This window comes from Pundamilia nyererei, unplaced genomic scaffold (assembly GCF_000239375.1).
Source record: "Pundamilia nyererei isolate P.nyererei 1_Seehausen unplaced genomic scaffold, PunNye1.0 scaffold00064, whole genome shotgun sequence".
NCBI classification, from domain to species: Eukaryota; Metazoa; Chordata; class Actinopteri; order Cichliformes; family Cichlidae; genus Pundamilia; species Pundamilia nyererei.
The window spans coordinates 1,816,885-1,844,439 of NW_005187465.1; the positions used below are offsets into that span (position 1 = coordinate 1,816,885).

Sequence of the window (27,555 nt, forward strand, 5' to 3'; positions counted from 1 at the left end):
GGTAAAATGTCTGCACTTCAATTGTATATTGATTGCTTGTGTTACAATCCAGCATGAGAGAGGTAAAACCACACAAACTGTGACTTTGTCCCATTTCTGAACTATAACGGAAGCACTTTAAGCACTATAATTTAGCACACTTTCTCCCAAGTATTAATACAACACAATCTTACATCATCATTTTTCCCGTTTTTATTTGATAATCTGTGCCTTCAATCTCAGTAAACAGTTTTGCACTTGTAATTACATTCCTAAATAAAAAAGTCCAGTGCCAGTTGACTTCACGTTGATGCTCTTTCTGAAACCGTTGGGATGATGCTCAGTCCTAAACAACACGGCTATATATTTGATGAAAGAAAAGCAAAGACGATCAGTTATCTTTAATCGGGATGTGCTTTTTCCACAATCAGGACGTGGTCATGTGACTTCATGACCTCTATTTAATCATCTCCTCACACTTTATTGATGACTACACTCCTTTGATATTTCACTGCTGTTCTTCACAACAATCATTTTGTTGTTGTGACTTTTGTTGAGAGGGAAAAGAAACAACCAAGAAGCACTAAATGAGTTTAATATTCCTACCATAACTGCATTAAAGTGTAAGTAGGCACATTTTCTCTCAACAGCAGATTAAAGCAGTATGTGAACATGTGAATATTTGACCAGTTTTTAGAGGATTTCTACGTTTGCAAGTCAGCGATGTCTGCTACACCGAAGATCAAAACTTGACAGACTTTCTTTTTAAAAACCAAGTATAAAAATATACTTTCAGGGTGAATACGTGGGGTGATTAAGACCCAGTTACATTTCCCTGACTGTAATGACTGAATCCCAGGAGAGCGCTACTGTTGGCATCAAATCATTAGCCGTTCTGCTTGTACATTAATATGAAAAGGTTGTGGTGAAGTTAAATAAAGCTTTAACCCTTGCTCTGGGTCTTTACTGCAGAAAGAGTCTGAATATGAAAAATGTCAGTGAGGTAGTGGAAACTATTAAAAGGCAAATGAACAGTGAGCCTGTAAAATAGTTCCACAGCAGTATCATATTTTCCTCAGTCAGCACTCCGTCCTCAGTCCCGGTAATCTAGACGTCATAGAAGAGACGGACGAGATGATAACGGATCCCAAAAGCCACTGCGCTGCCCATCACCTGAGTGAGACGCAGAAATGAGAGGCGAGTCAAACATTTTATGGCTGACAATATTCAGGCATATGTGGATACTGCAGGTGCTCTGTTATACCTGTATGACGAGCATGATGACTGTGAGAGTTCTCTCGTGGACGGGTCCGAGTACTTTCAGCACCAGGTTTATTAAGGTCATGTTGTTGCACTCAATAAAATCACCATCCCCCTCATGGCCTCTGCGCACCTCGAGCAGCTTTAATAACTCTGCCACCTGTTGAGGATTAAAGGTTTTATTGTTATCAGCCAGTAAACACAGCCCGACGCATGCTAGTGGTCTGCCTCAGCTGTGTGTGTGTGCGCGTTCATACATGATATCCAAACTTGTGAGTTATTATCAACTTCTCCAATTTTTTTAATTAAGCAAATTAATGTATTGAATTAATTAATCTGATTTTCAGGTTGATACATATGGTTCGTTGTCATTTTTTTATGTTGCATGTAACCTGTCCCATGGGCATAATTATTATGAGCCAAATCTAGGTGTGCTGCGATGTGCAGTACAACCTGTATGCAGTGCTGTGAAAAACTAGATACTCCCTGTGATTCATTACATCGTAGAACTACTTTTAATTGTTTTCTGTATGGCTTTATCAGTCAGTCACATTAATGTAGAAGAATTCTGGCCCACTCTTATTGCTTGTTGCTTTATCTTTTTTTTTCTAGGTTAGATTTGCTGCTGTTCTTGGGATCATTTGGGTCATGCAACAGAACAGACAGCTAAATGTGGCCTAACATTTGGCTCTAGTACACTTTGGTATACAGAGGCATTCATGGCTGACTGAATGACTTCACCGTTACCGTGCGTGACACTTGGAGGGATATCATGCACAGCCATATTTGGCCATATTGCTGTTTTTCTCTGAAAACTGTATTATGTGATCACGGATTGAATCTGTTGGAACTCGTGAGAAGACTAACTGTAGAATGATGGACTTCAGTTGTTTGGAAATGACTTTATAGCCCATCTCAGACTGATGGGCAGCAACAATTGCTTCTCTGCCATTAATGCTTATATCTTTCTCTCATTGGCGTTTTGTTAACAAGCATCTGAATGCTTCACACCAGCAAACTGCCAACACATCTGCTTTTATAGAGGCGCTCACACTTGATGATGAACAATTAATCAAGCGCATTTGATCAGCAGCACCTGGCTGCTATTTACCCTGTTATTTCTTTTATGGAAGCAGTCAGTGCAGTGAGTATTTTACGGGACTCTGTCATACAGTGTATGAGAAAACGTGTTCTGCGTCACAACCAAATAATGCGTCTGGGTTTTAATAACGGACGCTGACAGCGCGAGGCAATTGGAGCAGAAACAATCAGCTTCATTGCCCAAAGCAATTAGATAATTATATTCATAAAGATTTCCTCATTTCATCTTATCAAAAGTCTGGATTTGGTGCTTTCCTCTTTGAGTTGTGATGGGACAAGACCAGCAGCTGACATGATTTACAGCTTAGTTTAGGAGAATTTCTATTAAAGCATGGGAATACTCAAACAGAGAATACGCAAAAGAAAAGCTTTACCGTCAAAATGAGGTGGCCTAACTTAGAGAGGTCCTTTGTTTTGAATTTAGAGTAGCTCATCCCCAGCTTGCCATTTTCTGGGTTCAACCTTTAGTTAGAAGGAGCATTGGAAGAAAGAAAAAGTTGAGCAATACACATATCAACAGGGTATAATCGTATATAAATGATGTTCATAATCAGGCAGTCACCTCGGGAGCCGGTGCCTGGGACAGGGGATTATGTGAAACAGCTGTGGTACGGAGTAGACAAAGTTAACCACTTGAGGAATGAAAAACAGCAGCATTGTTTTGCTGAAGTGTCCCAGGATGCCGACTACAGCAAAGGTCATCCCAGCAAAGTAGCAGAAAGTATCTCCCACAAACACAGATGAAGGGTACCTGTGACAAAACAGATTACAATCACCATGCTAGAGGGGGACTTGCACATATAGCTCTTTGTTTTTGATTGCAGAAAATATATGTTAACTTTCCCGAGTTCGGTAGACTTATCTTACCAGTTGTGGTACATAAGCGCTAATGTGGTGAAGAAGAACGGTATCATGAAGTAGAGGGAGAAAACGTGGTCATCGCGGTAATCTCCTAATAATAAGAAGAAAGCGCAAAGAACCACATGTTACACAAAATATGTCCAGCTTCTGCACACGTGTGACGGGAAACGAAAACGCATACCGCTGAGCTCCAGAAGGTTAAATATGATGATGGAGCCCGAGATAAACAGAGCTTGGCCTGATTCGATCCCGTTGATGCCTGCTAGGATGTTGATGGCATTTGTGCAGAATACAGCAAGCATTCCCATGTAGACATAGTACAGGATGCCTGCAGAAGAAATGACGAAACACCATTTAAAGGAAGACTTCAAAGCAGTGAATCCAGACAAAGAACAGCGGACAACCACACAACTCACCCAAATCCAAGTGCAGTCCGAGCAGTGCTCTGAAGGGCTTGGGCACCACTATGACAGTGTTGCCAAAGTTGGTAAAATAGACCATGAGCAGTGGCAAGGAAGCCATGGTGGGAAGCAAGAGCTTGTGTCTCCACCGGAGGTTGAGCACATCATCGGCAAAACCAAGGAAGATCATGCAACAGATGGCCAGAAGTGCACCGATGAGCTGTACAAACTGGCAAAAACAACGCACACAAAGGTCAGACGTGAGGTTCAGACTGGAAAGAAACACGGGGTCATTGCACAACAGTGTACTCACCTCATCATGTGGGAAGCCCATGCACTGATCTCCAACAAAGCAGCTGAGGAAAGGCACTGGGATGAAACAGAAAAGGATGATGAGGAAGACAGTCCCACTGATGACTCCTTGAGACTCTGGACTGTAAAGAAAGGGAAGTGAAAAGGAAAACAATTTATTATCATATTTTACTGAATATGTCATTTAAGCTGAAAGCCGTGTAGCTAAAAGGACAGACAGGGAGACGACTCACACTTCCTTTTTGGATGTTTTGTTTAGATCCACTCCGTATAATCTGGCTGATATGAAATGATCTTTGAAAGCCGGAATGAGTTTCAGTGTGGCCAAGCAGCCGAGCACAGACATGAAGCAGTTGATGACCAGCGGAAGGACGGGTATGGGTGACATTATTTCGGGCTTTTTGGCGAATTGGTTTCTGCCAGATCGAAATCACGTTTGTAGCTATTGTGACGCCGCTTCCCTGCGGGCGGGCGACGGATTGGCTCTGACTGTGATCACCGAGGTACGAGAAACATATCAAGCCATCATTTCAGAACAAAAGGCGTCTCTGTAATTCCACGGTCAAAAAAAATCCACAAGTCTATAAATCCTCGAGTCACAGTGGTAATCCATACCATCTGTCATTACGACTTGTAAATTTTATTAGCTCTGCATTGCCTGGCTGTCTAAACTCCACGTCTGACATTAGTTCAACCGTTAAGTCACACAACATACAACGAGATGGGACTTCCGATTGCGGTTTTCAAAATAAAACGTTATTGGCCCATAACGTCTCTCTCTCGAACCCGTTTTTAACGCTAAAATGAGCTTTCAATAGAATAAAATACCTATTGTGTGTAAGTTTCAATGTTTGCATTATTTACAGAATATCTGAAATTTTGATAAGTTTTTGAGAGATTTCTGTATACTCTTATTGTATAAAGTATACAGAAAATACTAACTTTGACTTCCGACATCTGTATTGACGCGGAAGTGAAATCTTCTTCTTCGGTACATATTTTTTCGCACATACGTCATTTTTATGATAAAATTCTGCCACCTGTTGACAAAACAAATGCTTTCTCTCTTTTGTATAATGTATATTTTTCTTCTGTTGCTGTTTAGTAATATTTTTGTAGGCTATAGGTTATGTTGCATATATTTATTTCTTCTCTATTCATTTTGATATTATAATAGTAAAACCTTCCCAAGTGAGGGACTTATCTCATCATATATATATATATATATATATATATATGAAATCAATTTTCAGTATTGATTAAAAATATGATATGATATGATATGATATGATATCATCAAATATGATATGATGAGATAAGTCCCTCACTTGGGAAGGTTTTACTATTATAATATCAAAATGAATAGAGAAGAAATAAATATATGCAACATAACCTATAGCCTACAAAAATATTACTAAACAGCAACAGAAGAAAAATATACATTATACAAAAGAGAGAAAGCATTTGTTTTGTCAACAGGTGGCAGAATTTTATCATAAATATGACGTATGTGCGAAAAAATATGTACCAATTTATTTGAAACTTTAAATGGCTGAAATTGAGAAAAGCGAATTGGTACTGTCTCTTTCCTATCAGAAAAGAGACAAAGAAAATCTGAGAACATAGAACCAACTGCTGTATACTCCAGTAAAGTCATGCTACACACCTTCAGCAGCCACTTTTTATGTATGCATGTTCAAGTGCTTGTTAATCCAAACATCTAATTATCCAATCACATGTCAGCAGCTCAAAGCATTTAAACATGTAGATGTCTGTGAAGGTTCTCAGCCATCCAGGTCATTGTAGTCTAAGGAGCTTGAAAATAAAAGTGTCTGGACTTCTTTAAGTTGCTTGAAGATGGTGAAGAGTCCCCGATGTAGACATCACGAAGACAGCCTATTGAAGTTCAAACTGAGCATTAGAATAGTGGAAGAAAGGTGACTGAAACTGGTTGTTGGTACCAGATGGGCTGGTCTTCACAGTCTGGATTTCAGTCCAGTAAAGGACATTTCAAGGGAAATCTGGATGAGCGAATGACAAACCTGCAGCAACTGTGTGGTGCTATTATTTCAATATGAAGCAAAATCTCAGAGAAATGTTTCCAGCACCTTGTTAAACCTGCATCATGAAGACTTAAAGCAGTTCTGAAGGGTTAATTAGTTTTACAATTTGAAAAATGTTTTAAGTGATCTGATTACAGTAAAAAGGTGAGGTGTGAGAATGACTTTCCTGATATGAGAACTGCACCAAAGCCATTGAGATAAAGTAGCATTAAGGGAAGTGAGAGATCTGTAGCTCTGAATGACAAATGAGCTAAAAACTGTTCTGATGAACTGTGAGATTCAGATGAGATTCGACACAATACAAAATGTTTTTAGTAGTGAAGTATATATAGAAACAACACATAGTCATTACTAGTATCCACTTGGCTTGCTGCCTGTATATTGGAGCTTTACCCTGGTGGATGAGAGTGTTTGTTCACTGCACCTTCAGATCAGGGAACAGGTCCTGACTGTCATCTGCGCTTTTGTGCCGAATGACAGTTTAGAGTACCCAGCTTTCTTGGAGTACATGGGTGAGGCGCTTGAGAATGCTCCACTGGGCACACCATCCTCTTAGTGGGAGACAATGCTCATGTGGGCAATGACAGTGAGACCTGGCGGGGCATAATTGGATGTAACAGCCTGCCAGATCTGAAGCCCTGTTCTGTTACTGGACTTAACAAACACCATGTCCATAAGTGCACATGGCACCAGGACACCCTAAACCGCAGGTCAATGATGAATTTTGTAATTGTATCATCAGATCTGCAGTCATATGTTCTGGACACTCAGATGAAGGGAGGTGTGAGTTGGTAACTGATCACCACCTGGTTATGAGTTGGATCAGGTGGCGGGGGAAGATGCTGGACAGACCTGGGGCGCCAAAACATATAGTGTGGGTGCGCTGCCAACACCCGGCAGAGGTCCCAGGAGAGCTTTGACAACGTTCCGAGGGAGACTGGGGACATTGAGTCTGAATGGATCATGTTCAGCACCTCCATTGGTGAAAGTTGTGCACTGAGCTCTGGCCGCAAGGTGGTTGGTGCTTGTTGTGGTGGTAACCCCTGAACCAGATGGTGGACACTGGAGGTGAAGGGAACCATCAGGCCTCTGAAGTCCCACAGGCTAACCAAGCCAGTTAACCTGTGGGACTTCAGAGGCAGCTGATAAGTACCGACAGGCCAGGCAGAATGCGAATTGGGCAGTAGCTGAAGCAAAAACCCGGGTTTGGGGGGAGTTTAGAGAGGTCATGGAAAAAGACTTTCAGACTGCCTCGAAGAGATTCTAGCAAACTGTCAGGCGACTCTATTATTTGGTGGTGGAAGAAATACTTGAGGAGCTCCTTAATCCCACTGACACTTCTTCAGTGGAAGCAGAGTCCGGGTACGAGCGGGACGACTCGTCCATCAACGGGGCAAGGCAACTGAGGCAGTTAAACAACTTCCTGTGGCAAGGCCACTGGAATGGACAAGGTTCACCAGAGGCCATAGGTAAGGGTAGGGACGTAGACTGACATATGGTGCATATGAGTCTTCGCCATGTGAGAACAGCATACAGTAAACACAAAGACATTTTGCCCTTCAATGACTTGGTAACAGATTATTTAGAAACACAGAACCTGATTTTGTATTTAGCTGATGAAAGTCACAAAAAGCAAACATGCACTATGAAAAATGCCTGAGCATTTTTTGTGTTGACTGTCACATCTATTTTATTTATTGCCTATAGCACATTTAAAGAACAAAATCTGTCTTTTAAAGCGACAGGCACATTTATATTCCTGGTCTCCAAAAACAAACACTATATAAGAATTTGAAAGGTGTGTTTTGTTGTATTAACTAATTGTGATTTAGTGCAAATTACAATGGGTTCAGAATTTGCAAATTAATGCTGATTCACCCCATAAGTCATGACACACTACTCTCCCTAATCTGCCTTTATAGGTTAAAAGTATTAGTATTGGTATCAGCGAGACTGGCCCTGTGTTTACTTGGTAGCAGATCGATGCCAAGTAAATAAGTATGGCACAGTTCTACATTCAATTGACAACATATTTTTAGATAATGAATGACATCTATCCTTATAAAGAATTACTTAGAGTATGATTCAGTATTAATGAGAACATGTGCTCATTTTGCGCAAACAGAAATTCTTGCTTAATGTTGAGAAAAGGATGAAACCAAAGATTCCCTTCCCACTGATTTGGATATCTGAGATAAAATGTATCTCCCCTTGTTTTTTTCTCTCTCTTCCCAGTGTGATATTTAATTTAATATCACATACTGTTGGTGTGCTTGCATCTGTGTAGCAGTCTTTTATTTTGCATGTTTACATTGTTATAGTAATCACTGTTCTCTCTGGCAATTGATTGCGTCTTTTGACAGTAATTGTCATATTTGTATTCGTGCTTGAAACATTAAACATTTATTTAAAAAAACAACAACCCTCCACACACAAACGCCGTTTTGTGTCCTCCTTTTATTTTGAAAGGTCCGACCAGCTTCCGTTTTTTGATGAGTCCGTCCCCTGCAGCGCCACCTGTCTGCCGATGCTGTTGTTTGTTAAATCGTCGCCGTGGAGGGGTTGCGGAGGAAGGAGCTGAGACCAGCGGAGATTTTAAATGCGCCGGAGCCCGTATCGCACAGGCGGAGAGCTGGAGGCTTGTGTTGGGATCGACAGATGACAACAAACACACTGAAGCATCGCTAAGCGCTCGAAGATGGGACAGACACAGTTGTTGTTGGAAGCGCTCCATATCGCCATGAACACGGCTTCATTTGTTTTCGATTACCTGCAGCCTGCAGCTCGGACCGCTTAAACTTCAGCTTGGTATGAAGCTACGTTATGTGACTTTTCTGTATATTATTATTAGATATCATATACATGTTTTATATACATGCATGGCGCAAACGCAGTAGGTTTTTTTTTTAAAAAAAAAACCCAAACCTTAAATTAAATTAAAAAAAAATTTTAATTTGAACCAAAAAAAAGAAAGAAAGAAAATTGGTTCTTGTCGTTATAACCACGGTGTAAATTCTCCATTACCGGTAATCAACGCGACCGTCTGTTTGCTGCCACTCGCAGGCTGAAAGCAGCTGATCTGCTCACCACTCACAGTCCTGTTATTTCCATCTGGAGCTGATGATATGAGAGGCTGCTGGAGGCGGTGATGGAGCTCCAGGAGTTGAGCTGGCTGTGCCTGGTGGGTCTCTTCCTCGCCTCTTTGGTCATCGTGCTGGGATGGTTGTTCCAGTACTCGCTGACTGTGTTGCGGTTGTGGAGAGCCAGGAAGGCAGCAAAGCGACACAGCCGAGACCCAGCCTGGAGGCAGCACCCAAATAAGAGCTTGGCCGGAGCTTTGTGGGGCTTCCTGCTGAAGCTCCGCTCCGGCCGGGATGGACGACCCACATCTGAGGCCGGGGTTAAAGGCTTGTTGACCTCTCTGTTCTCCTTCAAGTCCTTCAGGGAGCTGTTTCAGAGGACCTGGGTCAAGGCTCTGAACGAGCAAGCTTGCAGGCATGGGGTGAGTTGAAATCTTTAAGCTTTTAATACATCATATTTAACAAGAGAGCTGATTAAACATGATGCCAGTGTGTGTGCACAAGAGGTTACTCCATTAAGTGGAGGCATAAATAGTTAAGCAGGAGCTGATACAGTCGGTGTGCTCATGTGCAGCTGGAAGTGTGTGTGTAGGCAGAGGAGGTGGAGGTGTGGGAGTTGGAGTGTCTAATCGGTAAGAGGATGGGGGGCAGAGCCTTGCGTAACAGCTCTGATTTAATGCACAAAAGAGTGGAGACGCAAGAGCAGTCAGCACAGCCACAGTAACACCCACACCTCATAAAAATAGTCTTATACCCTCATGGGAAGAAGTAGATGTGTGTTTGATCAAATCGGGAAAGAGGCAGAATGAAAAGAATGGCTGTGTCACCCTCCCTTCAGCTCGTAACCTTGGCCATCAGTTAGAACGCAGCGTAACGCATCAATGTTTGATTCAGTGGGTTCAGCACTGGAGACAGCCTGCCACTTTGTGTCCAGTGTCCCTAAAGGTCTTTCTCCCTTTAAGTCGTTCTTTCATCTGTGTGAATCAAAGTCAGACGGAGGTGGCTCCTCTACACCCCCCACTTTTAAAACCGTGCGTGTTTATCGAGAGATGAGTTGGAGGGGAGTTTAAAGGGGTCAGACAAGATCAATCACATGCATTGCACATCTGCAACAAACAGCACTTGTTTTCTGATTCGTGAGGGTCACCTAACCTTTGTTGTTTGAGAGCTCATCTGCAGATGTCCAGAGTAAACATCTTCCATAGGAGAGCATTTATTCAGAAATAATACCATTAAAATTATTACAATGCAAGTATTTGGTTTTCTTTAAAAGATGACCTGTTTTCATAACCGAGTATTTCAGGCACCTTTTCTTGTGACCCCAGACTGACCCCATGAGTTGGGATCAGGGCCTCACCATCTGTTTCAGGTCATTAATGGCATTATGTGACAGATAAGAATCTAAACATCTAAATGAGAGCACAGAGCTTTGAAGACTGCTTGCCTTGCGTTTCTTTGAATTGGAGGTACAATCACAGCCACTTTATTAGGTACACCTGCTCAGCTATATCTTATTATCTTGTTAGCCAATTAAATGGCAGCATTTCGGCATGCAGATATGGTGAAGACAGCCTGTTGAAGTTCAACCTGAGCAATCTGAGTGGTTGCTGAAGGTAAAAATGCCTTTTTGATGCCTGAGGTCAGAGGAAAATGGTCAGACTGCTTCAAGCTGATAGAGGAATAGCAATAATGCAAATAGCAACTTGTAACAACCAAGGTGTGCAGAAGAGCATCTCTGGGCTACAGCAGCAGAAGACCACTCCTGTCAGCTAAGAACAGGAATCTGAGGCTACAGATTATATAGGCTCTGGTCTGATGAGTCTCAATTTCAGCTACAAAATTTGGATGGTAGGGTCGCAACATGAAAATCCATCCTCCAATGAATGAATGGGATATTGTCTTAGCACACTTTGAGCCCCTTAGTACCAACTGAACATCATTTAAGTATTTTTGATGATGGTTGCTTCCAGGATAATGCACTATGTCACAAAGCTCAGAACATCTCAATCGGATCTCTTGAACACGACAATGAACTCACTGTACTCGAATGACCTCCACAGTCACCAGATCCCAACCCAACAGAGCGCTTTTGAGATGCGGTGGGAGAGTCACATCATGGATGAGCAGCGGATAAATCTGCATCAACTGCTATCATGTCAACATGGACCAAAATCTCTGAGGAATGTTTCCAGCCACTTGTGGAATCCATGCTACACAGAATTTGGGCAGCTCTAAAGGCAAAAGGTGTATCTAATAAAGTGGCAGAAAAGTGTACCTTCTCTGCACTTTGTACATGTTTTGTATGCAGGAGTAAGTCTGTTGAGCTTTCGATACCTGCTTTCATATAACCCCGTTTTGTGCTGATAGTCAGAGGTCCCTGTGCTGTAGTGGATCGTTTTTCTTCACTATGTTGCTGTCAGCCGAGTTATCTCACTATGACCTCGGCTGGCTGATCTGCTTTGACCTTTGACACTCTCATTTACTAAGACACTCAAACGCTGAAGTGAACCTTGGGTGAGCCTTTAGTGGCAGTTTCCAGGTGCTGAGCGTGCTGCATTTACCTTCATAAAAAGTTTTATGATTTTACAATAATTCAAAGATAAAAAGCACCGTCACCTGGCTGTAATTGCTCATAGCTCATTCATAGTCACATGAACTGTGTGTGTGCGGTCTGTGACCCCTGTTCCAACTTATGAAATGCTTTCAGACCACAGTGAAGGGACTTTGAGCTAGACTAGAAAGGTGCAGAAAAAGGGTGAATAAAGTGTCTGAAGTTCACTGGGAGGTGATTTTATAAAACTGGGCAAGCAAGTCAGTGTTGGAGGACACAGAGACGAGCTGGCTGTGTGTGTTTGTCCATGGGGTGTTTAGTTTGTGAGCCGAGTGTGTGAACCAGAGCTTCCCGAGTTCATTCATCACAATAAAATATCTGCTAGTCATACTGTCTGCAAACACAGCAAGCTGTTGTTCTAAATGTGTCTGGGCCATATGCAAATCAATGTTAGTTTCTTAATGAACCTTTGAACATTACTCTTAAGTACCAAATCACCAGTGTGCCTTGTTTCAAAGATAAACCCACAGGATGTAATCTAAGAAGCAGTCTTTGTCTTGAAGCTTAAAGGGCACATGCTTCGGTCTCCATAGCGTCCTTTTTACCATCAACAACAGGTGCATTGGATGTGACACTATTCAATTGTTCATTATTAAGTAGCATCGTGTTCTATTAGCCAGTTAAGTGCGTCTTAGCTGTATTATGTTCACCTCCCACGTAAAAACCAGACTGGAAAAACCTGCTGCAAGGAGCCGCGGCGATACGGCAAGCATTAAGTGGCAAGAAACTTGTCGCCTCGCATTCTTTGCTTCTCGCATACAGCGAGGCTCTGCCACCTGCCAGGCAGGTTTCTGTGGCCGCTCTGAAAACAGACACGTGAACATATATTACGGTCCCAAAGACTCATATTCTCCTCGGACGTGCATGATTGTGTTTCTACATCGGGCAAAACATGAGCTTCCCCGGAGGAACACAGCACCGGGGAAGTGGTGCTTCAGTGTCATCGTGGGGATTAGTACGCAAATCCTTTATAGCATTAACCTAAGTACTTTTCCGGCACTTAAGATTGATGGTGACAGAGGTCTTTAAATAATTACTATGCTGAAATTTATCCAAATAAAGGCAAGCTGACTGAGCATGCAAGGTCAAGTTAGAGCAACAGAAAGGGTTCATCAAACCTCCTGCCAGTCTGCAAGTTGTATTTTTATGATTTATTCTTTCCCAATAATTATTTTAATATATATGTACTAACAGTCCCCGAAAATTCCTGTGGAGATAAGCCCCAGTTAGCACTGATGGTCCCATTTCATCTGTTAAAAATGACCAGATTAACAATATTTCTTTCATTTATCATAAAACTTCCTTCCTGTTGTATTTTATCACGAAGTGTATAAAAGAGGTGGACCATCATACATAAACTGGCATTTGTATGTCATCCTGTTGTTTCTTTGGAGCCTGATTATAGACTTTGAAGACTCGAAGTTAACAAACAACCTCACAAAGTTAAATGAGTGAGGAATAAGGTCACTGTCTTATAGCTTCTATACAGCTGAACGTCTTTTTGAGAGTCAAAGAATCAAAGCTTAAGTCATTTCCGCAGCTTTATTTTCAGACCTGGTGGTTACATTAATTTTTTTCATACAGTGTATGAATTTTTTTTACATTACCTAGCCAGGACTAAACCCCTGTTTGCCACTCACACACACAGCTATGAGCTGGTGGCTCTGTTGTTTACCTCACTTGAAGTCAGGAAACAACAAGTTTGAGAATGTGCCTCAGCTTAATACAGGAAAAACTGGTTTTATACTCAAATTATGAAGTAAAATAGTTGAAATGACAGGCAGTGTGATCTAGCCTGCTATTGTGACCTTACCACATAAAGTTTTTAAGACTTTGCTGCTCTCGATTGCGAAAGTTGATATTTTAGATGCAGGTTTTTGGTTTGATGCCACATTGAAAAGAGATCACTGAAACAAAAAAAGTGTCTTAGGGTCTTTTTTTTCCCTGATATCTTCCTACGTGTCAGCGATGCGACTGTGCAGTTTTGAACATCCCTCATCCCGGACGGCTGACTCTGGCATGCTTGTCGATATATTGTTGACTACAGCGGAGAGTGATGTAAGGCCAGGAATCCTTTTGCTGTTTCGCTCATTTTCAGTGTTGTCACAGTGCTCTGTCCTTGTAGCAAAACATTCCAGAGGGCAGACCCAACCCTGACCCTGATGTCCAGCATTTGAAACAGCATGATGAGACACACACACACAAAAAGATTCAGAGGGCTGAGTACTGACACCGGGGTTTGGGCTTGTTACATAAACTGCAACAAATGCCTCATCCCTTTGTAGTGAGATTGCAGGATATTGAGGCAGCTAATGAGGACTTATTTAAATGTAATATGACTTGAAAGTACATTTGTGCTGCAGAACGGCACAGCTCAGAATGCTTATACTACCCAAATAGACTGTTGTGTGAGGAAAGAAAGAAGCTAGGCATTTTTCTTTTGCAGATACTTAAAGCCATGAGGTTTGATTTTCTGTGTCCTACACAGTATCTGATATAGATTAGAGAAGACGATTGCAAACCCAGGGTAAACAGGTGGAGCACCAGCCGTGCTTCATTCTTCTTCACGGTTTCGAAGATACACAGTCTACCTCTTGTCTCAGTAACTAATACTTGTTACCACCAGCTCCACCCCACCCCCTTCTCACGCTTCGTCTGTCCTTGTAGTCCAGCGAGGGCCCCAAGGCTTCATTACAGCTCATTGCTGCGATGTTAACAGAAGTACGTCATCTCTGATGTCAGATTCTAGTGATTTTTACATTCTGCACAATAATCTCGAATGCTTACTTCTAACACCGACTATAACTACCTCTGATCTGACATGAATTGCGTAGCATGGTTTAATTTAAACATCGGCAGCAGCATGTCTGTGTTTTTGGTCTCGTCCTGTAGCTTTGGGGCGTATTCCCATTATGCAGACTCAGTTCTCAGTTGTTTACCCAGCAAAAAATGTCCTGTCTGTTGAAGTATTTACAGCGTGAGCCTCTGGATATAATCTTGCCTCAGAAGAAATGACTTGATATGGAGCTACTCAGATGTCTCTGGCTGGATTAGTTTGTAGAGGAGTCTTGAAGGACTGGACTGGTCGGCCGCCCCAGACGTGCAGATCATAAGGCATCAGCAGCCTGTGTGTGCAGCTGACACATGCTGTCAAGCCATCATTACTGAGTGGTAGGGGAGGACAAAACGAGCGTACATCTGCAGGGAAGGAAGCTCCCTGTATATTCACAATCTGCAATTATAAAGAGTCTGGTGAATAGCTTGAGGACACAGTTCACTTCTTCTCCCTCTGAGAGCTGCTGGTAGATGATTAATGCCCTGTGATTATTCTCAAGTAGGTTCCTTCTTAACAACAGGGGACATTAAACACTCAGCGCTGATTTGATACCATAGTGCAGGAAACCAACCTTTTCATCCTTTAGTCAGAGCTAATGATGAGCTCCATCTTCACCAGCCAGTTTTATTTGAACAGCCAAAATCTACTATTACGCCAACTTCTTTCTGAGGCTATGACTCAGCATTTAAATAGGCTCAGCTAATATCCAACATGTAAATTTAATAGTACCTGAACAAATTCTGAAGTGAAGATGGATTACTGGATACTTAAGGCACTACTGTCTTTCCAGATTCACTGTAACTTTTTACAATTCTTAGGTATACTTTAGGAAAAAAATGTTTAATGGGACTCGGTGCAGTCATGTAAAAAGCTAAGAACACTCCCTGATTCAGTAGTTTCTAAAAGAGTCTATAGCAGGAATAACTTGCAGCACTCGTTTTTTTTAATCATTATCACTCTCTCACATCACTCTTGAGGAATTTTGGCCGACTTTGTACAACTGCTTCAGTCCATCAAGGTTTCCAGGCATTTGTTTATGCGCAGCTTTCTTTAGATTGAATCGATTTGAAGGCTGGACTTCGACTTGGTAATTTTCTTTTTTCCCATATCATTACCCCTCCATCACCGTGCTCGGCAGTTGGTATGAGGAGTTTGTGCTGATATGCTGCATTAGGCGTTTTCCAAATGTGGCGATGCATTTTGAGCAAACGTCTCATCCAAAGTTCACGAAATCTTGTGGTTTGTTCAAATGCGGCTTTGCAAACCTAAGCTGCCATGTTCTTTTTAAATAGGAGAGACATTCTCCTGGTAACCCTTCCAAACAAGTTCCAAACACACTGGTTCAGTCTTTTTCTAGCTGTACTGTCATGAACTTTTAACATTTAACATGCTACCTGATGCCTGTAGAGTCTGAGGTGTAGTTCTTGGGTTTGTACGGTCTGAGCATTGCATGCTCTGACCTTGGGGTGAAAATGCTGGTATGTCCAGCAAAGTGTATTTGATTAGCAAAGTACGTTTGATCAGCAGCACCTGGCTGCTGGTTCCTTTCTTAATTCCTTAATTCTTTTACAGGACTACTGTGAAACCTGTGAAAGCTTTCACATCGTGGGTGTTGGGGTTTTTTTTTTTGCCAGTATTAACGGACACTTCACCAGGGCTGCCCTTTGTGACGGACTCTGTTTATAATTTTTATATGGCTCGAGGGTTGGGGACCGGTGCACTAATCCACGGAGCTGCCTGAGCTTAAATCACAATTGTGGTCCGCCATGAACTGTAAATTCAATAATGCATTTGTTCAGCGCTGCCTTTTTTTAGCCATATAGCACTTAGGAGAGTAACTATAGAAATACGTGAATTGTACTATCATTCTTTTAGTATTAATAATAGTATTAACCTGTTAGCAGTCGGACGTACCGCCCACGGTACATTGGATGGTTTAGGGGACTAATTGGACTGCTAAGGGGTTAATAGTAACCCAAGCTTTCACATGGTGGGTGTTGGACTATGGCTTTCCTAAAAGAGTAAAAAAAAGTAGTGACTGGGTGTTAAATCCTAGTGGCTAGCATGTTAATCTCACATGCTAGCCATTTGGTTTTAGGAGAAACTTCAAGAACTCCCTCTCTTTGTACTCCCACTTCCAGATTTATAGCTTGTGGGATAATGAAGCAATAAAGCTGTAGAAAAAAATAGTAGACAATATAAAAAAACGATGGTCTTTTTAATGGCCAACAGGGAGCGACTCCTCTGGTTGCTAAGACTTCTAGGTGTGCCTGCTTGCTCTATTATGTCAGTAAAAACCTCAGCTTAGTGGCTCGTTTCAGGTATGTTAAATAGAACATGAAGTCCATTTTGTAAATTCAGTTCAATTCTAACATTTAGAAAGAACAATTATCTAGGATCAGCTTCAGCTAATTAGCTAATGGGCTTACAGTTTCCTTTGTTTCTCAGTCAGATACACCCATAACCTGTCACATCCAATTTCACATCACTAAGGTGGAAATAGAAGAAACTACTCAGATCGAGGCTTCATAGCAAGCAGTGGGTAAAGTCACAGTGGCTCCATCCATCTTTTATACTGTCTATACAAAAATGCTAATTTTAGCTGCATTATTGATAGAAGAAGTAGAGACAGTAGATATAGTTCCATTTGTAGAGCTAACGGTTGTCTGTCTCTCCGTGTCCATTATGGTCCATCATCGGGCTGGACGGAGAGCTGTCCAAGGTGTAGCCCTCTGGCTGTTTTTAGTATGGCAGCATGTACGCATTCAGTTTGTTGACATTGCCCTCACACAGACCCTGTCTGTTATTTTGCCATTTTGAGTAATTACATCAATAATAATTTTCATGTATGCTTTTTCCTGTGCATGAACATTGTAATTTTCCAATCGTGCACCTAGTTATAGCAGGAAGCTCAGATAACATAAAATATAGGGAAGGAAAATGAGGGTCATCAGAAGCCATGGGGGAGTGTATTTCTGGTTGACCCACATGCTTTTCAGAGGCGTTCAGCCAGTTAGACCCAAAGGGGGGGACGCTGACAAACCTGAAGTGACACTATGGATGTCCTCAGGAACTGTCTCTACCCAGAAATACCCCTCACATACACTCTGTTGAGCAGCGGTGGATCACAAGGACAAATCAGCGGCCATGCTACTAGCACTGCTCTCTCCATGACAAAATGAGGTCTGTAGCCTCTGCCAAGGAGGATACAAAACACCACAGTGCAGCAGATGGCTCCTTATAAAGCCAATGGGTGTAAAGTCCCTGGAAGGAAGAGAAACCATAAACCTACTGCTAATTAGATATTCTATTAACTTGCTAAAAATACAGTAAACGATAATGGCTGAATATTTTCCCATAATAATTTTTCAGGTGCATCTTACAACAAACCCAAAAAAGGATAGTGCTGGAAAAAAGATAAGAGTAGAAAATGATTTTTAACCGAAATCATGAACAAAGCTGGAGCGAGCCAGCCTTCTTTTCCCTATGAATGATGAGTGATTGACACATGCTGGCAATATTTTGCTGCCATGTTTACTGGAGTCATTTGGAAAAGAAAAAAAATGAAATTTGTCAGTTTCTTTTCAACACGGATTAGCAAGTTTGATGCACACAAACACAAATCTGTGCTCTAAGTGCAGTTTGACTCGCCAGAAATCTGACTCTGGATTCAAGGGTGTCTTTTTTGTTTTCTGGTGGCGATCAAAGTGTGATGTCCTCATTTCACTCCAGGCGGCTTTGTTGCCTGTCTTCTTATATTTACTCTATAATTACACCAGAAGCCATCTAATACAAGCAAAATGTTGTAAAAGCAGTCTACAAAAATGGACTTTGCTGTGCCTTCCTTGTAATAATTTCTGCTAGATGACTCCGTTTAGTTCCACGGCAAAGATGCTAATGTGCCCGCCTGCAGCGACACAGACAGGGTTTAAGCTGTATTTCTCAATCTGATATATCATATTTGCTCTGCACTTTAATCCAAATGAACAGTTGGGTGACTGAGCAGTTTTAGAGGCTCCAGCCAACTGAAGTAAACACAGCCGGTTGTACGCTGCGGTCATGTGACTGCAGTGTTAGTCCAGGGGAACCTACGTAAGCTTGCGGCATTGCACTTGGCTTCCTGCCCTTCTGGCTGCAATAAGTTACACACACACACACACAGACACACACTCGCACGCACACCACAAACTTTGTTATATCATCCTCCCACCTCTGCCCCGCCTCCGCTGTTGTGTTTGATACAGATTGGACTTGGACCTAGTGGAACATATGCTGTGACAATAGGGGATTTTGTTTTCTCGCGCTTCTCAGTTAAAGCTGTCCAGTAAAACAGATCTTCTGGCACACACGCACACATAGTGATAGTAGGTCACCGCCGTGCCCGTGTGATTCTGCTGAATCTTTTCTTAAAACCGAGTTACTTCTTCCTCTTGTTAAGGCTGTCCTCCACACAGGAAAACGTGCCCGGCTGTAAGCTCGAGTAAGCACCGACTTGATAAATAGATGCTGCTACGAGGTCTGAGACATGGGGTTTTCTCAGCAGCCAGGAGCATTAAATCTCCCAACTTCTGAAGGATTACAAAAAAGGATTATATAAATGTATTATTAACACAATTACCACTACATGTGTTGGTTTTTTTGTCAGTATTTTCGGACATTTTTCATCTCAGCCCACTAATCCATGCAGCTGCCTGGGCTTAAATCACAATTGTGGTCGGCCATGAACTGTAAATTCAATAATGCATTTGCATGCATTTGTTCAGCACTGCCTTTTTATAGCCGTATAGCACTTACAAGAGTGACTATAGATACATGTGAATTCTACTATCAGTCTTTTCACTTGCACTTTGGAATTTAAACACAAGAAAACGATCGCATAGTAATCGTCGTGGTTACTGCAGCTATAAGGAACATTTGGGCTTCTGCAAAGACAGTGCGGTTGCTTTAACAGGGAAGTGTACAAACAGGAACAAACAGTAGTTCTTACTTTTTAAAGACTGCATTGGATGAGCAACATGTGAACGACACAGTCACTGTCTTATGTGAGTGTATCTAGGAAGAGCTATGTGAGCAGATACTGTTTAAATGCATTAAATACCAGGATTAATTAGCAGTTTACTTTATGATATGATCATATAATGCTAGTCAGCTGCATTAAAGGCTGTATCCCTGCACTGTTACATCTTTTGTCATCTCCAAGTCTCTTTTCTCTTTCTCGTGTGTAATGTTTGGGACATTTTTCTCTTCCTCTGTCTCTGCCAGAGCTCCATTCAGATCACTTTTGACAGCAGCCTCCAGATAAGTGCTGCCTCTGCAATAGAAAGCGTGAGCTGCACTGACCAGTCAGCAAACCGAATGGTTAGTAATCTTTGCTTATACCTGTGACATCAGGAGCAGTGCATTTTGAGTGTATGTATGCATGAGTATTTGTCCTCCTCTCTTTTTCTTTTGCAGATTTTGCACTGTAATTGTTCAGTAGACAGGGTCACGTTACCCGTGACGGTCACCCAGCAGTCGCCAGTTGCCATTTCCATGGACACCTATCAGATCACTATAGCACCTGTGGTGGCAAAGGTACCTGAAGCACTGCACCTGGATTTTAGCAATTTGTACACGGGAGACCAGACCTCTAAAAAAACAAATATCAGAGCGTGATTTGCATTGTTATTCAAATGTGAAAATTTACACAGACAGTCGCATGTCATCTGTGCCCTCATTGCAGTGGTCATTAAATGTGAAATGTTTTTCTGTTACCTGATGCATTTTAATGTAAGACAATTATTTATTAATGACAATTTGCTGCACAGAGAATATCTATTGTTATAACTGCCTGTTACTATTTTCTTACCGTCCCTGCCCCCCCCTGCTCCGTCTACCTCCATCAGGTTGTGGCGTGCTTGGAGGAGGTGGAGGATGAGGGGCTGCTGATATCCTGGAGTCTTTCCAAGCAGCCGTCGTTTTCTCTGACCGTGTCTCCATGCAAGCTGCAGAGACGGGTGGGAACGCTTACCGCTAATGGCACTAATTTGATGTCACTGCTCTCAGTGACCGTCACATTTTTCAAATTAAAAGCATGCGTGTGTTATTAAAAAAGGAAACGCACATTAAAAAAAGTTCCCGTAGCTAATTTGTCTTCTTCGTAAATCAGCATGCGCTGTTTTGCATGCAAGTGACTTTCCATCCCATTAAACCCATGATTAGTCACGAAGGAAGTGCCGTCCTTTAATATTGTTATATAAATGGGCATGCCATTAAATGCCATTTGTCTGAGGAAGTAACAACGTTAATAAAATAAAAAGGAAACAAATACTTAGCACAAGACATTGTGTTGACTAATGACATCCACCATACGGGAATATAAAAAGCCTGCTTTATACGACGTAGCAAGCCCAGCGTGGGTGAAGTATCAAGGCTGGTTCAGCCCCCCAGAGGTGAAAATGCTCTCAGATTAAAGCTGCAGTAATTTTTTTCCTCTGGGATCCTGTAAGAATTGAGATGAAATAAATAAACCCTCAATTTGTGGCTGTAGTTAGTTCGGTTCAGCGGGTGTTGGTTAACCATCACTGAGTAATAAGTGTGCTTTTTTCTTCACAGTGCACTGAAGGTGAAGCAGACATAGACACAATTAAGGGTCTGATAGAAGATACTCTGTTCAGCACTCAGCCAGCCATGGTCCTCAATCTCAGGACGTCCAGTCCTTTGGTGAGAAATTTACTGCCTTTAATGAGACAAATTAACTAAAAGATGTATAGATTATATAATAAAATAGATGATGTGCTGTTTCACTGTTAAGCTTTCCACCCCCCATTTCTGCACACTCCCAGGCCCCCATGGACAGTCTCTCAGTGGGATTGAACTCTGTATCCCAGAGTGTCTTGGTGAGACGACTACTCCTCCGGCAGCTCAGGGCGACCTTAAGTAAAGGTCAGATATTTTCCCCCAGCGTCAGATCATTTCCGCACAGCTTCCTGCTGATTACCGAAGTCTCACTGCGTCATTGTGTGTTTTGCAGGTCAGTGGTCTAAATCAGGGGAGCTGTGCTGTGTCGTGAGCCTGGACCAACCGTCTACAGAGAGAACAACCCGCTTCCTGCCTGTGCCCAGCAGTGCCAATGCTGCACTGGAATGGAGTGAAGATATTACTCTGTAAGCTGCCGTGTTAGAAAGCAGATTCAGGGTGTAATGATTGTGATGCATTTGCAGGTCACCTATTGGCCTCATTTGCAGCCCTCATTTTATTCCTGCGCTTTGCTAGAGCAGCTTTGCATGATTCACAGTTTAAAATAATCCTCGTCTCTTCTGATTGGCTGCCCCTTACAACCAGAAGGTCTGAACAGCAGATGGTCGAGCTGCTGTGCTCACAGCCAAAGCTCTTTCTCACAAATCCAAGAGTAGAAAGAAATGTCTAAACCAGGTGTTAAGCCTGGTCTGAAGACTAGACCTCATTATGAAACTTTTGGTCAGGTTTAACATGAGCCTCCACCTCTGTGACAGCATGTATAGCACAGAAAACAAGGTAAAGCATAACAGGTCAACATTAAAGCTTCTAGCTGTGAGTCCTACAAGACCACAATACTTTCTTCTAAACTCTCTAAAGTTGCAACAGTTTTGGGGATCTTTTATTTTTAAGCTCCAATTCAGATTTAGCAACATCAGAATTTCTTGAGCCCATAATGTCACAGTCACAATCAAGTAGTTAAAATATTTGTATTAATATTAATGTTCCAGAGAAGTAATGGCTGTTGAAAGAAACGTATTTAATTGAAATAATAATACTTGGATAATGGAGTTTCACTGTAATGCTAACTCATTTGTTTCCTGTGTTTGAAGGGAGCTGGGCCCAGAAACCAAAGAGCTGAGAGTGAGACTTCTGGAGCGGAGTGGCAAACGGGAACGTAAGGCATAGTTCAATAGCAATTTACTACTGGCTGCTGCTCAGAAAGCTGATCAGCAGGAACATATTACAGCTTAAGCAGAGTCATCAGTGCTGAAAATGCAGTATTGGCAGACTCACTGTCTTTGTTAGCATTTTGTGATGTCTGGAGAGGCTCGTTTTTTTGGCCTCAGAACTACAGTAAAAGGAAAGACCTTTTTGCTTTTTGTACAATTTGTTTATATTCTTTTTGTGTTTAAATATGATTAGAATTCCTGCCGGGTCACGCCTCCATTGCTTTGGACATCCAGGGTAAAGTTCCCACTGGGCAGCACGTATTGTCCATGAGGTCCGGCCAAGACTCAACGCCAAACGCTGTCATCACCGCTGAGGTGAGTGACCAGACGAGTTAGATTTCTAGAGTGTAGGGAGTGTTTGAAATTCTTACTTGTGCTTTGACGCAGAACGAAGGTTGCGTTACGGTTTATTATCTAGATCTGGACTTTATCAAAGATTCCCAACAAAAGAGGCAGTGTTGTGTAACAGCTGATACAAAATCCATTGTCATTCTTATAATCGCTGTGTCAGATCTCTTGTAGACTTTCCAGCAGCCAACTTGTTGCTCTTTTTTTGGCTTTCTTCTAATTCACATTGTCTTTAAAGAGAGAGAAAATGAGAATAAACGTGCTTTGTCTCTGTGGAGTAACATTTCATTTGGCAAATTCTGTCATTTCTTAATAACTTAATTTCCAATTTATATATAGAGCCAAAGCACAACAACAGTCGGATTAAGGTGCTTTATGTAAGACCAACAATCAGGCAGTCGTTTTTGAGCAAGCACTATGTGACAGTGGGAAGGAAGAACTCCCTTTTAACAGGAAGAATCCTCCAGCTTGTACACTTTTTGTTTTTTTTTCCTCTTCCAGCTGTTGTACCAAGAAACAGAGGAGCCTAGCAGTGCCCACAAAGCTCTGCTACTTCGCTCCTCTCTCACCCCCACCAAGAAAGTTGACGTGGACCGAACCATCATGCCAGACGGAACCATCGTCACCACCGTCACGACGGTCCAGTCCCGACTTAAACTCGATCGCAGTCCAGGTGCGTTTGACAAAGCAAAGCATGTCACCAAACCAGGCAGGGCAGGTGCCTGATGAGGTTTTTTTTAGTAGTGTCAATAATAAGAAATGAAATAGCAGCGTTCCCTTTCAGGTGACTCCCCGTTGCGTTCTCCGTCTAAAGTGGAGGTGAATGAGAAGAAACCCACCGTCCTGCCTGATAGCAGAAGCAGCAGCAGCCCCAACGCGAGCAGTGAGTTCTACCCTGAAAACCAGATTTGTTTTACATAACAGATGCAAAGTAGGATAAGCAACACGCAGCAGAGTAACACGAGTCGAGAGGAATGCACTCTGAGTACGCATCGTGCGCTCCGTGCAGGTAATCCTTTTCAAAAGCATCACATAACTCGCACACGGGCTGGAGTTACGTGCTGTTTTTGGTGCACCGGGAAGCTAATCGCTGACACAAAACAGATAAAAGATAAGCACAAACTTATATGTAGTGCAACAGCAGTTAATTCAGCAATATATTTTAATAAAAATAGTACATGGTGGTCTGCTAGTATAGTGCTGATTTACATATTTGTGTTTTTTGTTGCTCAGAGAGCAGCCGCCTCTCTAATGGCCTGGATCCTGTTGCAGAAACCGCCATACGGCAGCTGACAGAGTCTGCGTCCAGAGCAGCACGGAAGACACCGACGAAAAGGAGCACGCTAATCATCTCGGGCGTGTCAAAGGTCAGAGAGTGAAAACGCCGTCTTTCTAGACACATGCTTTGAGTTTGATTTGAAAACTTCGGCTATTTTGTGGTTATCAGTTACCTGTATAATGATTGATAGGAAATAGTCCAACCTTCAGTCTTTATATTAAATTAGCTGTAAGCCTTAATAACTGCTGCGACTGCTACTGGGAATCTACTGTAAAATACAACGAGGAGCCGGGCAGAATGAGTGTGATCTAAATTTAGTCCACAGCCCCCCCACTGGACCACTTTACAGAAGAATGAGAATCTTCTGACCTGATTTTTGCCCGAGAATCTTTGAAAACGTGTCAGGAGCGCTCGACAACCTCACTAAAAGAAAGTGTGCTGATAATCGTGTATATTTGAATTTAATCGTCATATACGGGGTAATGGCGTGTAATTTCAGTAGTGACATATATTTCTCTGCTTCAGGTTCCACTCTCTGAAGATAACTGTGCATTATCAAGTGGCTACGCTGCAGCCATGGACGCAGCCATGCACGGCAACCATTACGGGTCAGGGCGTCACCATGACCCAGATGAAACCACGCCCTCTGACGTATCAGAGCGTCCTTCTGTGGACGATGTGGAATCAGATACTGGCTCCACTGGTGCCTTGGAAACCCGCAGTCTCAAGGACCATAAAGGTAACGCAGGCCGACTGTGCTGTAAAGAATCAGAGGTCCAGTTCTCAGTAACGTCTCGCAGAAAAGCGTAACTGTAAAAACATTATTCAGCTATTGAAATATTCTGTAAAGTATTCAAATATGTTTCTTGTTTTGTCATTAGAGCAGAATTTCATGAGCAGGTTTACATTTTTTTCAGTCTCAAAGACGATGTGCTTTTAGATTTAATTTTCATGTCTAACTGTTTTTTTTATATTAATAACGGCACAGTGTATTTTATATGCAAACAAATATTTCATAGTCTTAGGTAACATCAGGACTTCAGGTTCAATTCACAGATTTACCACAGTCAGTTCCTCTGCTGCCCCCTAGAGGCCATACTTCAGCATCTACAAAGCCAAACTAACATGTGTTTGTTTGTAATTTAATGTATTTTTTTCATGCAATAGAATTAAATTTGAATGGTGAGGCAGAGGAGTGGGAGAAGCAGTAATAAGTAAACTAAGCCACCCCTCATTTCTTTATATTTTGCTTCCAAGGAGCCAGACTTTATTTTCAAAGTGCTTTTTAACAATAGTTATGCGACCTTTCTGATGGTCTTTCAAAGTTTTCTTTGGACGTTTTCTGCTTCTTCACTCATTTTCAGTCCAGTTCTTGACTGTTTTCAGAGGAATGTTTTTTTCTTTTAGTTTGGTAAGCTACGTTACCTATGAATTGCTCAAGCAAAAAAAGGCTCCAAACTCTTGTCAGTGCTGTGTCTACACATGACAGAGAACTTAGAGAGCCAGTTTTAGATGATGTCTTCAGGCACTTTGTTATCAGCAGCCTGTCGCAAAAATGCATGGATTGTTTGTCATGTATGTTGTGAAATAATTGAAATCATTTGTGAAACTAGAAGTAACTCCACGATGTGTTTCCTGCAGTGGGCTTTTTGCAGAGCGGGACGAAGCTGCTTTTCCGCAGAAGACATCGAGAGAAAGAGTCCTGCCTCAGCCAGTCCCACGAAGACATCTCCAACTTGGGCAATAACTTCACCGCCGCACCAAACATCAGCCGTAAAAAGTCTGGCAGCTTCTCCCGGCGCCTCATCAAACGTTTCTCCTTCCGCTCTTCTGGCAAATCAAAAGGCAAGGCCGCCAACGGAGGAGCAAGCGCACTGGATAACTAATTCTCGAGGCCAGCAGACATGGACACGAGTCATCCTGAGAGCGTTCTCTGTTATCACTACACGTCAGCACGGTCTTTGACAGGCTGAGCGCCCCAGGTGGGTTGTCAACTGCACAGCTTTAAAGGAGGATCCCTCTGGATAGAAATTATTGCACTTTCAGGACAGAAGTCTCATTTAATCACATCGCTGACTCTGAATTGTTGTTAAATTTGAGGAGAAATCTGCTGCTCGGTGGAGGAGACGGGAATAGCTACAAAGAAATGTTCCACGCTTCTGGGATTGTTGGACTGGCACTGGTGGTGAAAACGCTCCAAAACATTTTGATGATGTAAAATGCCACTATGCTCTTGGTTGCACTTTTGACTTTTTATTTTTTTTAACAGCAGATGTAAAAATGTGCTGGTTGTTAAAGTGTAATTTATTAATATGTTGGACTCATTAAACAAGTGCTATTTATTTGAACCCCCTACAACTAATCATCATAGCTGCATTACACTATAATATAGAGACATTAAGGTGTGTTTTCCATACAAATGTAATTTTCAACACATAGTTTAAGTAAGTTTAAAAAAAATGTCTTGATCTAGCTATAATGTCCATCCATGATTGCTTCGACATTGGTTTTAGAATAATGTTAAATGTTGTATCTTATATAAAAACCTGAAAAGATCATATTGTACTTTTACTTTGACAAAGGTGCTTTCTCTGGAGTATCATATCTTCACTTTGCTTTTGAAAATCTAACCAGCCACCTTATTTATCAAGCCAGAAGGTGATTTTTTGACTTTTGAAAGTCTCGCAGTCTTCTGTCGGGGGAAAACAGCAACGCGATCAGGCGTGCTCGCCTCTTCTCGTGCTTCTACAGAATTCATTGTTGTAACAGCTGTCATTACTGTGCAGGACATGTTGTGTTAAATGCCTCAAAAGGGTTGCGGGTGAAATCGTTTGCAGAGAATGCTGCCATCTGATTAGTTCCTAATAATGAACTAATATAGCAAAGCATTTCCTGTGTGAACATTTGGGATTGTTATGATAATGTAATATTTTTTAGATATATGTACGTCACGCTAAAATATTTCTGCAGTTTATATTTAAAAAAGGAGATTGGTGTGTCTCAGTGTTCACTAATGCTGCGCTCAGGCAAAGCAAGAGGACTCGGTGTGGGTTAGAGTTGAAATACGGTACTCAGGGTTTTAATGAAATCTACTAGCAGCCACAGGTTTTAAGAAAGCATTTGCATACTTTGAAGGCAAATAGATCCAGTATGTGAAGTTGTACATAGGATTTAGGGCCAATTGAGTCTTGTCTGAAAACATGAAAATAATCTTTTAACTGACTGCATTAACTATGAGAATTCAGAAAAACCAAACTTAATAAATGGTTGTTTTTTGAAATTATAATTTTTTTTAATAAAAGGATTTCGAAATGCTGAAGAAGAGAACAAAGCCTCTTCACCGTCTAAAGGCACAAAAAGCAAACGTTATGAATAAAGATTTGTGGCTGTATTGTGAAACAAAAAGTGGCTGCAAAATTGATGACTTCTGTTATATTTTAAATATTTAATTTATTGCAAATAAATTATTTTTTAA

The 27,555-nt window shown here is 41.8% G+C and overlaps 2 protein-coding genes across 3 annotated transcripts; one reads left to right on the plus strand and one right to left on the minus strand.

The window, feature by feature from the left end:
• Positions 1–167: 167 nt before the first annotated feature.
• Positions 168–4,655, minus strand: dpagt1 (dolichyl-phosphate (UDP-N-acetylglucosamine) N-acetylglucosaminephosphotransferase 1 (GlcNAc-1-P transferase)). The gene is made up of 9 exons (XM_005735511.2): positions 4,148–4,655; positions 3,916–4,036; positions 3,618–3,831; positions 3,383–3,529; positions 3,208–3,292; positions 2,903–3,091; positions 2,715–2,802; positions 1,244–1,399; positions 168–1,152 (listed from the first exon to the last, which is right to left on the minus strand). Exons 1-9 carry the CDS (start codon positions 4,300–4,302, stop codon positions 1,087–1,089), a joined length of 1,221 nt encoding a protein of 406 aa, XP_005735568.1. The 5' UTR covers positions 4,303–4,655; the 3' UTR covers positions 168–1,086.
• On the plus strand, positions 1,451–27,555 carry c2cd2l (c2cd2 like). Of its 2 annotated transcripts, none has more exons than XM_005735508.2 (16): positions 1,451–1,511; positions 8,447–8,785; positions 9,041–9,479; positions 19,767–19,862; positions 19,959–20,078; positions 20,390–20,500; positions 21,099–21,206; positions 21,329–21,428; positions 21,517–21,649; positions 22,334–22,398; positions 22,647–22,768; positions 23,303–23,474; positions 23,586–23,684; positions 24,035–24,168; positions 24,606–24,819; positions 25,722–27,555. In XM_005735508.2, the coding sequence occupies exons 3-16, from the start codon at positions 9,126–9,128 to the stop codon at positions 25,964–25,966; spliced, it is 2,073 nt and encodes a 690-aa protein (XP_005735565.1). In that variant the 5' UTR covers positions 1,451–1,511; positions 8,447–8,785; positions 9,041–9,125; the 3' UTR covers positions 25,967–27,555. The 2 variants fall into 2 exon arrangements, with proteins under 2 accessions (XP_005735565.1, XP_005735567.1); XM_005735510.1 differs by having other exon boundaries at positions 24,074–24,168.